This window comes from Humulus lupulus, chromosome 2, assembly GCF_963169125.1.
Source record: "Humulus lupulus chromosome 2, drHumLupu1.1, whole genome shotgun sequence".
Lineage (NCBI taxonomy): Eukaryota > Viridiplantae > Streptophyta > Magnoliopsida > Rosales > Cannabaceae > Humulus > Humulus lupulus.
Window position 1 is genome coordinate 3,697,444 of NC_084794.1, and position 17,080 is coordinate 3,714,523.

The following is a 17,080-nucleotide window of genomic DNA, read 5'->3' on the forward strand; positions in this document are numbered from 1 at the left end:
GGAATAACAGTAGGATTCCAAACAATTCTAGACCAGAACATCCCATTCCCAGCCAAGCTCAATATCTTATCATACACATCCTTTATCCTATAATTCATAGAGATAAAGGTTGGATATGTAAAATAGCTCTTCATTCTGTTTTTGACAGCAACCACTTGCTTCCAATACCAACTGGAATTTAAGGCAGCCTCATACTCCCACCAATTCTCACCTTTTAGATAAACCGAATGCACCCATTTGAGCCATAGACTCTCCTTATTTTTAGCTATAGCCCAAACAAACTTCCCCAAAGCTGCTATATTCCAGATAGAAATATTTCTGATGCCTAACCCACCAGCTTTCTTTCTTTTACAAACATCATCCCAAGCAACACAACCCGGTCCTCCATAGCTAGCCTCACCCTTCCAAAGATATGCTCTACAAATCTCATTAATTCTGTTGAAAACTTTCTTAGGGAGAACAACTATTTGAGCCCAGTAAGAGTGAATAGCATTCAGCACTGAGTTTATAAGGGTTAGCCTTCCTGCAAAGGAAAGATATTTCCAGCTCCACTTCTTGATTTTAGCCACCATTTTATCGATTATGCTATCACATTCACAAGCAGAGATTTTAGTTGCATTAATAGGCAAGCCAAGGTAACGAAAAGGAAGGCTACCTCTCTTCAAATGAGACACATTAAGGATTCTATTAACCTCCTCATCAGCTATACCAGAGCAAATAAATTCAGATTTGCCAAAGTTAGCTTGAAGACCCGAAGTGAGAGAGAACAATTCAAACCCTTGTAACAGCTTATACACAGATTTAAAATCCCCATGAGAAAAAAGCACCACATCATCTGCAAAACAAAGATGAGTGAGCTGAAACTTCGCGCACCTTTCATTGAACTGGAAGTCTTTGTCTTTGGCAACTTTTTTCAAAATACGGGATAAGTACTCCATACTCAAGACAAACAGAAGAGGAGACATGGGATCTCCTTGCCTTAAACCTCTACTAGCATTAAAAAATCCATGTAAAGATCCATTTAACATAATTGAGAACTTAGGGGATCTAACACAAGTCATGATCAGCTGAATAAACTGAGAAGGAAATCGAAAAGCAGCAAGCATCTCTTCAAGAAAGTCCCACTCCAAAGTGTCATAAGCTTTCCGCATATCCATTTTTAAAATGCAATTCGGCTTTCCACTTTTCCTACCATAATGACTGACCAAATCTTGGCAAATCATAATATTATGCCCAATATACCTACCTTGAATGAATCCTCCTTGATTCTCCGCAACTATATTAGGCAAAACATTTCGCAGTCTAGAACAAATGAGCTTTGCAGCCACTTTATAGAGCACATTGCAGCAAGAAATAGGCCGGAACTCACTAACACTATTGGGACAATTTGTTTTGGGAATCAGAGTAATAGTCGTGGCGTTTATCTCCTTTAACAACTTCCCAGAGGACAGAAAAGACAGAACTGCCTCACTAATCTCCTCACCAATTAGGTCCCAATGATGTTGAAAAAAATAGCTACTAAAACCGTCCGGACCAGGAGCTTTATCACCAGGAATTTCAAACAAAGCAGCTCTAACTTCATCTCTCTCAAAAGGCTGCAAGAGGGATTGGATATTAGAATTAGATAGAACAGGTCCTTCATTGATAACACATTGCTGCACTTTCCTTCTGTTCTGAATATTCTCACCCAGCAAATGCTGATAATACTCCAAAAAAGCAGTTTGAATTCCCATAGGAGTATCTTGCCAATTACCTTGCTCATCATGAATAGCCATGACTGAATTTTGCACTCTTCTTTGTCTGAGCATTCTATGAAAGATTTGAGTATTGGCATCCCCTGAATGCAGCCAAGACAACTTAGACTTTTGTCTCAAAAAATCCATATAAGCTTCTTTATAAACATTATGCTCCTGCCTGTACTTCAATTCATCTGCAATATATTGAGTATTAAGAGGGTAATCATTAACCTGCTGCTGCATATGATGAAGAAGCTGTTCAGATTTTAAAAAAGAAGCTCTGATATCTCCAACTATACAGGTATTCAGCCTTTTTAAAGCACTTTTTACTCTCCTGAGTTTAGCCACAACTTTGAACATAGGAGATCCCTGCACCTGATAACCCCACGCCTCCTTGACATAATGATGATAATCTGTGAATTTTTGCCACATCTTGAAGTAGCGAAAAGGCTGCTTTCCTAACTCCAAATTTTGACTCAGAGAAACCACTGCTGGAGAGTGATCAAACAGACCCTCCGGTAAAAAACAAGCATGCGCCTGAGGAAAATTTTCAAACCAAGCAGCATTACCCAATACTCTATCAAGCTTAGCAATTATACGATCAGACGAAACTTGCTTGTTGTTCCATGTGAAAAAACAACCATGGAAAGGAATATCAGTCAAAACACAATCAAGAAGACAGTTATAGAAGGATTCAGAATAGAGGGATTTAACTCTGTCACCAATTCTTTCTTCCGTATTAATGGTAGCATTGAAATCACCAAGCAAAATCCATGGTTCTTTAATCTGCATATCTCTAAACTGCTGCCATAAAACTCTCCTGCGCTCCTCATCATTAAAAGCATAAACAAATGTACAGAAAAAACCATTTGATCCATTTTGAGGGGATACCCAACAATGAATGCATTGACTAGAGCAGCTCCTGATATCCACAGAGAAGACATTAGGATTCCAAGCCAGTAAAATCCTCCCATTATTAAACCACGCATTATTAGACGAAAAACACCAATCCTTAAACATATTTAGGAATAAGGCCCCCATCTTCTTAGCCTTAACCCTAGTCTCAAGGAGTCCAACCAAACTAAATTTTTTATTCAAAATAAAATTTTTGACTTCATGTTGCTTCTGAGTTTGGTTCAACCCCCTCACATTCCATGCAAGAATTTTATCCATTTACTGTAGGAGGCTCTCCCCCTCCTGCAGTAGTATCAATTTCTTCCGCACTCTCCTTCATTACCACATTAGCTTCAGCTAGAACTTGGAAAGAATTATTTAGCTTTTCAGCAACTTCTTCTTTGTGGCTATTACTAGCAAATGGCTTCCTTCCTTTCCCTTTTACAGTACAGAAACCCTCAGCATCAATAGTGACTTGTTTAGAAGAGGCATGCCCTTGTTCTTTTGGTATCCAGACTTTTGGACCAGCTTGCTTTTTGCACAAAGTAGATTCATGACCCAAACCCTTACAATGAGAGCAAACAATCGGCTTCCATTCATAGTGTACCATCACATCCATTTGACAATCCTTCTCATTAATAAAACTGATGATGCTTGGAAAGGATTGAGCAATAGACACCTCAATCATTATCCTTGCAAAATTAAGTTTCTCCTTAAGTTTAGTGACATGATCTATCTTTAACGGCTGCCCAATTTGAGACACAATCTTGAACAAAGACTGCTCTCCCCAGTATTTCAGATCAAGATTAGTCAATTGTATCCAAATTGGGACCCTTTGCATGTCTTCCTTCTTAAAGTCATCATTTGCATTCCAAGGCTTCATAATCAGAGGTTTCTTATCAAAGAACATGATGCCGTTACCCAGCACAAAATCTCTCTGTTCCATTGTATTAAATCTCACAATATAAACTCCCTGTCCTAGCCCAGCCACTTTGTCAATCCCCAAATTTTTCCAAACACGTTTACAGAATCCTTCCAGAACAGGCAATGGAGGATTGGCTCCTAACACATAACAGACTATTGATGAACTCCAGTAATTCACCTCCTCCACGATATCTTCCACTTCAATTTTGACAAGTTCATTCATCGGAGAAACCAATTCAGAGTCCCCCCCTGCACTACTGGGAACCTTCCCTGTATTCAATTCAGAAAAAGAAGGAGAAATTGGGGAAGCTAGATCCTTACCACTGCGCTTGGCTTCACGTTTTTCCATCAGATGAGAAAATTGAACTCTGATCTGATTCCTTCGATTCAATTCAGAAGGTGAAAGATCCTCCGTACCCCTTGCGATCGCATCTCCATCATCGGTCTGGGCAGGCTCTTCATCCTCTGAGAATATCACCGGCTCCACTCCAAGTAATTCCACTATCGATTTCACTTTCCTCGGCGCCTCTGAAGAAGAAGGGCCACGCTTCGGTCTACCACGCTTCTTCTTGATCTTGGATCCTCCTGCCATCGCACCAGCACTTCTTTTTCTACAATACCCATTTTTATTCACTGTTGTTACTTGATTTTGCTTCTTGTGATTTTCTCTGATGAGTCTCTGTGTACTGCATTAAAAAATTATTTATTTTATTTAAGTTTAAGTGTTTACAAACTAATATAAGAATATTATGTTAAATATATGAATGTTATATTAAAGTTAACATTAAAAAATAAAAAACCGTTAAAACCAAGAATTTTTACCTACACACTTATTAAAAAGATATATTTTTGTCTCTATATATACTTGATTTAGACTATTTATATATATATATATCTAATATTTCATAACTTAATACAGATTGTCTAAAAAACAAGATTGAGCTTAAATTTATTCAATGGCAAGCCCACCGGACAAGTCGAGCATACATATATGTGGGAACTGTTAACAATAAACAACATTATTATTTAAATAAATGACACATGAATAATAAGACAAACACAATAATGACACAAACTATGGATCGTTAGGAGCTGATGAAGCCAATGCTTACATTCGCCAGAGATTGGCTCGGGCTCGGACTTCGGTTAAGACTTCGGCGAGTCCTTGGGCTCGGCCTTGGGATATGGCTAGGGCAAGGGCTAGGCCATGGACTTGGCCTTGTGCATGTAGTCCTCGGGCTCGCTGTAGTGCTTGGGCTTTGGTTCGAACTTGAGCTTGAGCTTGGGCTACGACTCTGGTTAAGGCTAGGATTTGAACTTGGGTTCGGCTTCTGGCTAGGATTCGGGCATCAGCTACTGCTTGGGATCGGGCTCGGGTCTGAGCTTGTGCTAGGGCTTGAGCTTCGGCTAGGGCAGCTCGGCCTTGGGCTCGGGCTTGGTTTTGCATTATAGTGTGAATGGGAGCCATATATCGGTCGATATCGAGTTGGGTTAGATAAACCACTGTCTTAACTTTTACGTACGATCGAGATGACTCTCAAGAGAACGTTGTTCGATCGTTATTCAATGCGCTTTTTCTCTAAATATATCTCTTGACAATCGAGAAGTATTATGAGTTATATGATCTCTAATGTGATATATATATATATATGTATATATATGTGTGTATATGATAGTAGGTGGATATATAATTTATTTAGTAAAAAATTATGATTCATATTCATGCATGCGTGCGTAACAGCGTACTTTATTAGTAAAAACATTAATTATTAAATATTGGTATTCTTCGGTAACCCAAAAAAAAAAAGTTTTTTATTTAATTAATTAAAAATTTGATAATTAAATAAAAATAGTATTTAGTAACTTTATTTTTATTTATTATTTTTCAAAAATTTAATTAAAATTTATTAAATTTTGAAAATATAATTTTTTTTACTTTTAATTTTTAAAAAACTATTTTCGATTTTTAATTTCTTTTTTTTTCTTTCATTCTTCAAATCAACGTCTCCTTTATATTGTTAACAAAAAATAAAAACAAAAATTATCAAACGTATTTATTAATTTTTTTTTTAAAAATAAAAAATAAAAATAGTTACCAAACATATTTTTATTTTTTTAAAATAAAGAAATAATAATAAAAATAATATTTTTTTTTTGTGTTCAAAAAATTCAAAAACAAAAACTTTATAAAACACAACCACTATGTTTAGAAAGCAACGTTGAAAGTAGTCAAATAAGGTAAATAATAATATTAATGATGTAACAACCGATTTGCTTGTATGCATCTCAACAAGAATATTATCAATTGGTCAAATTATTATTATTATTCTTGTAAACAATATATACGACAATATACTTACGTACGTACACTGCCACGTAAGAGGGGTCAGAACTTTTTGTTATATATTGGAGAAGTTTTTCATAGTGCTTTACTTTAAGCTTTATCAGTGGGCTCTCAGTATTATCGACATTTGAACAGTTTTCGGCGTTATTTTTTTTTATGACTGTGTATATATTGTATGTGTTTAGAGCATCGACGTAATTTTTAAAAAATTCTGAATAGTTTACAGTACCGAAAACTAGGTTCAAACCTATTGTTGCACGCGTGACTAATTTTTGTTATGCGCGTGAAAAACAACATGATTGAACCTAGTTTTCGGTACTGTAAGGATGCTCTAAACAACTATAATATGAGTCAAAAACAGTAAAGAATCTTACCGGTAGGACTTAAATTGAATCCCCTAAAAGAGAATTGTCATCTATATATATATATATATATATATATATATATATATATATCAAATGTACATAGATTGACCAATGTATACAACATTCATATTATTAAGACAAAGTGGTGACTTAATTAACAAAGACTTTCGTGACTGGCCATCTACTACATCCTTTATATTTTTAAGTAAAAAAAAAAAGACTTCAATTAATTTTAATTAATTAGTCAAGGTCTCCATTAGACCAGTCAATAAAACACAACTATGCATATATAATAGGAAGCTCTTTGTTAATTAAGTCTTTTTTTTATATATATATTATATATCAATATCTTAAATGTGTATGCATCTCTATAGAACCATTGCATCTAAATAACATATGCAAAACTCTATATAAAGGCATCACACATATATATATATATATATATATATATAACTTCAATAACATACATAGATAAAACTCTTCCTCGATCCTACATACATACATACACATATATATATTTTTACCTTAACTATTTAGTCAATACTACTATTACTGATCATTCGATCATCAGCTAGCTCAAAAGAATCAATGGCGGATAATAAACATACCAGTACTCGTTTTCCTTCTCCATCGCCGCCACGTACCACTCGTCATCTTCCTTCTCCATCGCCGCCACGTACCACTCGTCGTCTTCCATCTCCATCGCCGCCACGTACTACTCGTCGTCTTCCATCTCCATCGCCGCAACGTACGACTCGTCATCTTCCATCTCCAACACGTCCATCTTCAATAAGAGAGACAACAATAAAACTCCCCTTCTTCAAAATAAGTCAAACAACAATAAAACATCCATGACCAATACGTACATATATAAAATTATATGATATTTATTATATGTATTTGAATTTCGAATAATACACTCTCTCATAGAACTTTATAGCAATACGTACGTCCTAGCTAGTCATTAGTTTATAGAGACTAATTCACTATTAATAAGAGGCATTATATATTAATTAGTACAAAGTAATAAGACTATAGCACCGCTACAAAAGAAAAGCAAATAAATAAAGAGAGCCTTTTAAAATTTCTCTCTATATAACTAAGCTAGCTAGAAAAATAAACGCTGTAATTGTTTCACTTAGAGACGTTATTTAACTTCATATTTTTAAGCTTTGAGTGTGGTCTTGTTGTTCAATTTCGATGTTGTAATTGTTTTAATTATCTTTTATGTAAAACAAAAAGATATATATATATATCTTTTGTAGTCTTATATATAAAGCAAGCTTTTATTTATTATATCTTTTGATCACGACACAAGTTTATCAACCAAATGTCACCTTATAATTTGAGCATTTTTAGGTATGATTAGCCCAAATAATAAGCTCGGCCATTTTAATTCAAGATAAACGTTCTTTATTAGCAGATTGAAGAGGTAATAAGATGAGTTCTATCGTAGTCAATATCCTTTTCTCTTCTTATTCATAATCTAATAAATTATATACCCATTACAATGATCTACTTATCAAGAACAAAAAAAAATTGTCTTCTCAAACTTTAGGAATGAATCAATTTCATTTTAATATATATATTATCTATCAGTTTTTTTAAGGTAAAACTACGTCAGTTGAACTAATTCCATCGAGTTATAGAAAGCGCACAAATTATAGTTTCACAGAAAATAATGCACAAAGTATACAATAATATAGTTTATTCCAATAATTGCTAATACCATTAAATTAATAAAATCCAAAAAACCTATATAAAGTCCAAATTTCCTCCTAATTTACACAATTGAACGGGGATATATCTCTTCTATATAAAAAGTGTATAGCTAACGGAAATTCTTAGTTTTAACAATTTTTTATTTTTTTCGTTAGTTTTAACAAAACATTTTTATATTTAACCTAATATTATTATATTTAACGGTAGATTATAAACATAACTTAAACTTAAATAAATAAATAATTAAACAAATTAAAATATGATATTTTTGAGATATTTTACAATGATATTTTAAAATTAAAATACATTTTATAACTTAAATAAAATTTAATTATACTTAAACTTAATATTATATTAAATATATAATATATAAAAATAAACATAAACTTAAAAAAAATTAATAAAAATATAGTATTTTAAAGATATTTTATGATAATTTATATAATTAAATCATTTTTATTTAAAAATAATAAAGACATACATATCATTTTTTTATCTTATAAATTTGTGTGATAGTTTATTTTTTATCAAGTGATTTGAGTTTTTTTTTATTCATCAAATTCACCAAAAGACATTGTGAGATACATTATAAACTAAAAATAGTACTGTCTACACTATGATTTTTTTCTATTATTATTTAATTTCTTTTAAAATATTATTGTATTTTATATATGTCATGTAGCTATGTAAATATATATCTATGTCAACATTGTGTTTAAATATTTGTATATACTATAAAACTATAATTCATTTTGTTATATATATATATATTAAAAAAATAGTGAACCAATTTTTATTAAAATTATAGACAATATTTACAACTTTAAAACTAAGCAAACGTACATTGCACGCTGCTTCTATACCTAGTATATCTCTTCTATATAATAAGTGTGTAGATAACGGAAATTCTTGGTTTTAACGGTTTTTTATTTTTTTAATGTTAACTTTAATGGAATATTATTATATTTAACATAATATTTTTATATTTAATGGTAATTTGTAAAAACTTAAACTTAAATAAAATAAAATAAATAATTAAAAAAATTAAAATAAGATATGTTTGAGATATTTTATAATGATAATTATTTAAAAATAATAAATAATTAAAAAAAATAAAAAATAGAATATTTTTGAGATATTTTACAATGATAATTATTTAAAAATAATAAAATCATATGTTTTATAACTTAAATAAAATTTAATTAAATTTAAACTCATTTATTAGAATAATATCATATTAAACATATAATATGATATAATGTGAATTAATAACAATTTAAAAAAAAAACTAGCAAAAAACTTAAATTTAAATCTACGTATAATATTTAATATTACATTAAACATATAATATATAATCTTTTGTTGTCACTCCTAAATTCAAAAATTAGAACAAACATAAACTTAAACAAAAATAAATAAATTATTTAATTAAAATAAAATATTTATTTAAAATTTATATGATATTAATATAAATTTAATAAAAATAATTAATAAATTTTATAAATAAAACTAAATCGTGACAGAATATTTGTATCTAATATATATATATATATATATATATATATCTGCGCGGAATACATTATATGGATACTACGTACCATCTAATGTGAAGAAAGAAAAACACTAATATATATATATATATGATAGAAAAATAATAATTTGACAAAATATTCAGGTTATATATATATATATTTATATATATAAACTACCGAATTTACTTCATCTGTTTTTCTGTTAAGCAATATGAAGTTCAGTTGACTTTGCCTTAATTAGCTATCATTGTATTCTCTTAAATTAAGATTTATATATCAACACATATTAATTCATACAAAAGCTGTGTCGATCGTATCATGCCTTATTTGAAAAATTATCAGCTAAAAATAATCAAGAACTTTAAGTTGTGTCGAGCAATTTCCGTGGGAGTTGTTTGGAGAGGAACTTGTCAGGTAGTGGGGTAGGTGGATGAGATGGATGATGTTTTATTAGAAGAAGATAGGCAATATTGCCCAATAAAAGCAACGTTACTTTTTTTTTTTTTAAATTATTGATTAAATTTATTAAAAAAATTATAGTGGAGCCACTTAAAGCTCCAGTGTGGATGGTCTAACATGGAGAAAAGTTCTCTATCTACAAATGGAAAGAAAATACCAGTTTGGTTGTTTCCCAATTTTGACTTTCATTTATTATATATATATATATATATATTGTTAAGCCTGATTTTCCTATTATACTGTTTCCTATTCTATCTATAAAGGAAAATATGATGTTTTTCATGGAACCAATCTCATGTCTTTGATGAGATATATAAATAATATATATAACAGAAAAATCTTAATTTTATAATATAATATATAAATCATCGTTTAGAGTTTGAAGAGAATTTTGGGAAAAATACTATATCCCAGAATAGGGATTTAGCAATGCATTTTTATTGATATTGGTATCATTGTTTACATCTTTTTATGTAGACTTTGGTAACATGCAGAGTCACTAAAGGTAGAACAGGTGGCTCTTTCATAAGCCTTTTACATAACATTTTTAAGTGCTATCTTTCTCAGCTGGTCCATTGTCCTTGGTGTCATGATTGACGGGGTCTCATTATTCTTGCCATTGCAAGTTGGACACTGCATAATGGCACATGCTTCTCTCCTGGTCGTCTCCGAGCATGGTGGAAATGCATGGATTTGGAAGTTGTTGATCAACTCTTCTAGGATGGATGATTTATCAGCTCCTCCCTGTGTAGCAATAGTATAATTGGAAAATTGGCATATAACCCTGAATCTTCTTTCGAAAAGATTCTTTGAAATTCCATGGACAGCCTTGATGCCTAATGCTCTCCTGGATTTGATCCATTTTCTCGTAATTCTTGGTATGGGACTTGTGTCTGTGCCGCATTCCATCGAGAAATTAGCAGCCACATGACCTATGGAGATCACATGTTGAGCTTGGTAGTCAATGTTGTCTTCAAACTCTGGACTAATGGAATAGAATTTGAGATAAATTCTTCTTCCTCTGGCGAATTCTGAGACTTTTATCTTAAAAATTTCATCGAATGCATCCAATTCTCTAAGGCCTAATCCAGGGTATATCAAATCAAGAAACCCAAAATTAGCTAATTTACTTACTAAGTTTGGATTTATACCCTCCAAGCATACAATCCTTGGGTACGTGTGATTTCCAGGACTTTTGAAACAGTGATCATTATTCTCCATCCTGTAAACCCATTCTGCGAATTTAGAGTACTCTTCTTCTTTTGCTGATAAAGGGCTCAAGTCTTCATCTGCTCTGATTTTTATTATCTTGGTAGAACGAGTTGATCTGTCTCCGGTATTTTTGACTTTGCTGCCTCTATCCATTCTTGGTTCTGTTCTTTCATCTTCTCTAGGCCCATCATCACTTCTGACCTGTGTTAGAACTTGCATGTTTATTTCTGGGACAGTTTTTTCTGTGCTCCTGTTTTCTTCTTCTTCTTCTTGTGTTTGTGTTGAGGTCATATAAGTACCTGTTTGGTATTTTGGTATACATTTATTTTTCAATTCAACTTGTAAATCATTGAATTGATCATACATCTCATTGGTATATTTCTTGTGACACTCTGCTAGATTAACAAGAACCTTAGCATTGTGTTCAAGGTATTCCATCATTGATATTGCAGCTTGGTATATATCTCCGGACTCTTCCCTAAGGAATTTTATCCGTTCATTGAGAAATTCTATCTTGGCATCAGTATTCTCCTCAGGTTCCATCACTAAATTCTATTTTTCTGCTGAGCAAGTCTGCCAAGAAATTGTTAGATCCTTACATATATCCAAGTTTGAAATTATAATGGTGTTGAAATTATTGGAAAAGTTTGCAGACGCATTTTTGCACCGACAAAAGTTTGGATAGAATAGACAAAGATTTTTTTTTTCTTTTTTCTCGCTGGTGAAAAACAAAATGAAAAATTTATTATAAAAAAACACAGAATTTTAGATTTTCGATTATAGAGAAAAAAAGAAAAACGAAAGGATTAGAAAAAACGAAGAGAAAAAAAAGAAGAAAAACGTATAGAAAGAACGGAAGCCTGAGATAGCATTGTAGTGAAATGGCCTCCATCAGTGCAAAATAACGCTGGCAAAAGTCGCTATTCTTATAGTGTCATATTCTTCATTTGGTTTTATAGTCTTTTACATCTATTATTGTTATTTCATACTTTTGGTATTTCTTTCCTCTAATTTTATATATGTTTTTATATATTATTAATCCTACTATTTGGATTATTTTTTAATTAATCCATTAAGGTTTTTTACTACTCATCTAACCTTTCACTTAGACGATCAATTTTATTTTCCAACTCTTTTATTCTATTTTCAAGTCTTTGTATATTATTTGTTTTGTCTAATTTTTCGTTCAATTGTTCGATTTGTTCTAGGATATGGTCCATAGTATTTGTCGCATCAGCTATTTCCCTAGTTTTCTTTTTTATTTTCTCTAATATTTCTTCATCAATTTCTTTATCTTCTTCTACCAAAGATATCACTTCTTTAAATTTTTCACTTTGCAACTGTTTTATTTCATTTAATTTTGTTTTTATTTCGGGATCTGCTGCATTCAATTCTTGTATTTGTTGTATTGTTCCTAGATCTTTTGCATTTTTCTTTTTAAATGTTTGCCATAAAAACATGCTAATCCAGTTTAATTGGAAATTAAGCATTCCATCACTTTCTCCCCATGAACTTAAGGGTTGAAACCATGTTGCATTAGGTCCTCTAAATTGGTATGATTCAGGTGGTAATCTAAAGTTGTCAATTGTTTGTCTCCTGAATTCTAGTTCTGGTGTTAAAGAATTCATTGTTAACTATATATGTATATATATATATATATATATAAAATATTTTCTTTTTATATAGAAATTTCTCAGCTAATAAAGTTGACTAACCTGCTAATCTTTGAGCAACTCCCACGGCTTCCTGATTGTCATTGTCGCAACTTTTCTTCAAAATTTCTATACAAGAGTAAAATCTTATATATCTTTTATGGATTGGATATTGAGAAGTGTTTGGTACAAGGGCTTCTTAAGGTACAAATTTTTTCAGGCTTTGTTTACTGACCGATAACTCTAACATAATTCGAATTGCCTTCTTCAAAGAGGTTTGCATATCTTATATAGACTTGAGAGATTTTTTGTTATAAGGTGGCATCTTAGACTTGTGGTAATCTGATGAACGGCCAACATTCTTGAGATAAGATTCTTTTTGTTCTTTTCATAAAAACCAAACAAAACAGATAGCTCTTTTAATTTCATAAATTGCACGTTTACGAAAATTCAGTTTTATCAATTTGCAAAGAAAATATTTTTATGAGGCCAGTAGATAATATTATAAGATAACTATGACTAATATAATTAAGGACAAATAATATTTTTCCCCGAACTATGAGCTCTGTAGGGTTCCCCCAAACTTTTTTGCATGGAAATTATTTTTCGAACTATAATAATCATTAAAAATGTGCCCCTGTAGTTGCATTATGAATCATTTTTTAAGACAATTTATTAATATAACACTGATGTGATGTTAATGTAGCACAATTTCACAGTTCAAGCAGAAAATACATGCATAAATAGTAGTTTTATAATAAATTATTGGAGTATGTATATGTATTCTTAGAACTAATGTTAATATGTTTAGTAGCAATAAACTTAATTTTGGCTAGCTTCAGTTAATTAAATAGACATTCGCACAATGTGGTAGTTGACTACATCAGCAAATCATTCAAAATAATGAACAGAATGTAATATACCATATTTTTAAATGTTTTTGAAAATCACGTCACTACAAGAAATCGGACTTTCCTCGGCAAGTCTCACTGTTTCGCCGGCAAAAGTTCACCTTCGCCAGCGCATTTAGTGATACTCGTCGAGGAAAAGACGATTTTATACTGGCATTTTTTGTCACTGGCGAAAGATTGTTTTGCCGACGCTTTTCACCAAACGCGTCGACAAAGGGTAATCGAATTTTAAGTGGGAATTTTGGCGGCGAGAATGTGTATATCGCTAGGAAAAGTCTACAACATTTTATGGGAAATGTCTTACCTCGTCTAGAAAAGTATTATTTTGCACCAGGAAAAGTTTTTCAGTTTAGAATTATTAATTTTTTTTAACTTGTGGACATTTTTTTTAGTTTAACTTGCATTATTTTATATGTTTTGAGTTTTAAAAACATAATTAACTGTTTGATTTCTTCTGGATTGTTCCGAGATTAACATATAAACTTACTAATAAGTGTTTTCTTAACTATTTGAAGTTAAACTGATTTTATCGGTGTTGATCTCACCATGATATCATAGTTTGTAGTAACATTTGATAATTAAATGTTATTTTAGAAGTAATCAACAATTTGATTGTACGTATAGTGTTTTAAGATACATATTCTCTAAGGTATTTAATTTCATCATCTATCCACTTTATTATTTCATCAATACAATTTCATCACCAACTTTCGCACGTTTTCCCAAATCAGTCGACATTTTCTCATTGTGTGCAACTCCGACGGCTTACTGATTGTCATTGTCGCAGCTTTTCTTCAAAATTTCTATACAAGAGAAAAATCTTATATATCTTTTTATTGATTGGATATTGAGAAGTGTTTGGTACAAGGATTTCTTAAGGCAGAAATTTTTTCAGGCTTTGTTTAGTGATCGATAACTCTAAGATAATTCAAATTGCCTTCTTCAAAGAGGTTTACATATCTTATATAGACTTGAGAGATTTTTTGTTATAAGGTGGCATCTTAGATTTGTGGTAATCTGATGAACGGTCAACATTCTTGAGATAAGATTTCGCATTTGTCATCGTCTCCTTCTTTTTGTTCATTTCATAAAATCCAAACAAAACAGATAGCTCTTTTAATTTCATAAGTTGCATGTTTACGAAAATTCAGTTTTATCAATTCGCAAAGAAAATATCTTTATGAGGCCAATAGATAATTATAAGATAACTATGACTAATATAATTAAGGACAAATAATATGTTTCCCCCGAATTATGGTCCTTGTAGGTTCCACCAAACTTTTTTGCATGGCGAAATTTTTCGAACTATAATAACCATTAAAAATGTGTCTTTTCAGTTGCATTATGAATCATTTTTTAAGACAATTTATTAATGTAACACTGATGTGATGTTAATGTAGCACGATTTCAGAGTTCAAACAGAAAATACATGCATAAATAGTGGTTTTATGATAAATTATTGGAGTATGTATATATATTCTTAGAACTAATAATGTTAATATGTTTAGTAGCAATAAACTTAATTTTGGGTTAAATAGACATTCGTATAATGTGGTAGTTGACCACATCAGCAAATCATTCAAAATAATGAACAGAGTGTAATATACCATATTTTTAAATTTTTTTGAAAATCACATCACTACAAGAAATTGGACTTTTCTCGGCGAGTCTCACTGTTTCGCCGGCAAAAGTTCACCTTCGCCAGCGCGTTTAGTGATACTCATCGGGGAAAAGACGATTTTATACTGGCGTTTTTTGTCACCAGCGAAAGATTGTTTTGCCGACCCTTTTCACCAAACGCGTCGGCAAAGGGTAATCGAATTTTAAGTGGGAATTTTGGCGGCGAGAATGTGTATATCGCTGGAAAAAGTCTACAGCATTTTATGGGAAATGTCTTACCTCGTCTAGAAAAGTATTATTTTGTGCCAGTAAAAGTTTTTTAGTTTAGAATTATTAATTTTTTTTTAACTTGTAGACATTTTTTTTAGTTTAACTTGCATCATTTTATATGTTTTGAGTTTGGAAAACATAATCAATGGTTTGATTTCTTCCGGATTGTTTCGAGATTAACATATAAACTTACTAATAGTGCTTTCTTAATTATTTGAAGTTAAACTGATTTTATCGGTGTTGATCTCACCATGATATCATAGTTTGTAGTAACATTTGATAATTAAATGTTATTTTAGAAGTAATCAACAGTTTGATTGTATGTATAGTGTTTTAAGATACATATTCTCTAACATTAATTCAATGTATGAAATTCTAGGGTATTTAATTTCATCATCTATCCACTTTATTATTTTATCAATACTATTTCCACTATTCTTTCTCTTATCGTGATAGCCGATTTGCGAAAGTAATCTATATTCTTATTAAGATATATAAATCTCTCAACTTATATGCGAATTTTCTACATATCTGTAATAAATTACAAACATAAGGTAAGCATTAAGAATAGAAATCCTAAATGCTACACAAACCATATAGGTACCCTCGTCCTATATCGAAATCTGTGTCTAGTAAACTATAGCATATTTAACTCTCACCTCTCAGATTTTGAATTAAATTCATAAGTAATGCAAATAACGACGTTAAATTATTCACATTCATTAAGCACAACATTGAATAGACCACAATGAAGAAAAAGAAATCATAGAGATTGCATAATAATAAAGCATCAAGAGACTACATTAAAACCCTAGAAAATAAAATTAGTTCATAACTAGATTCATAACATCCATTGATTTAGAAAAGAACATAAGACAAAGAAATTAAAGAGGAAGAAAAAAGAAAGACTCTTGACGAATTCCAATCTTGATCTCCAAGATCCTCTTGATTTCGAGCGACCAGAAGTGATTTGAATCACTCAAAATTAAGTTTTTATAATAACCCTAAAGTTCTATGTGCCCCCATATAAATGCATTCTTCTTGTTTTTCTACGAAAAATCGTATGGATTGTAGTGCAGGGGCATTATTTCACACTTCCTAGAACCGTGCTCTCTGATTTCGATAGCGCAAGGGTGCTATATATTAGCACTAGGGTGCTAATTGTACAAAATAAAACTGAAACTCGTTTCAAACAGCCTGCATCGTCAGCTCATCGTATTTTGATCATATTAAACATGTGAGCAAAGTGATTGACCAAGTCAAAAATTGATTTTTATTCTTTTATTGATAATAAAATGAGATCACAAAGAAATTGAGTTTTAATTAGGGCATAAAACCCCAACAGGAGATACCACAACCCTATTTATAGAGGCTGTGGTTATTAATGTTAATCATCTATATATCATTAATACAAATTTTCTCATTATGGGATATTAATG

The 17,080-nt window shown here is 31.2% G+C and overlaps 1 protein-coding gene across 1 annotated transcript; it reads right to left on the reverse strand.

Annotated features, from left to right (window-relative positions):
• Window positions 1-10,365: 10,365 nt before the first annotated feature.
• Window positions 10,366-13,093, reverse strand: LOC133816921 (uncharacterized). Its single transcript, XM_062249262.1, has 2 exons — window positions 12,904-13,093; window positions 10,366-11,761 (listed from the first exon to the last, which is right to left on the reverse strand). Exon 2 carries the CDS (start codon window positions 11,729-11,731, stop codon window positions 10,511-10,513), a length of 1,221 nt encoding a protein of 406 aa, XP_062105246.1. The 5' UTR covers window positions 11,732-11,761; window positions 12,904-13,093; the 3' UTR covers window positions 10,366-10,510.
• Window positions 13,094-17,080: the final 3,987 nt, after the last annotated feature.

Bases quoted from the DNA above. Each gene is read 5' to 3' on its own strand.
- LOC133816921 (XM_062249262.1), bottom strand. From the start codon at position 11,731: ATGGAACCTGAGGAGAATACTGATGCCAAGATAGAATTTCTCAATGAA.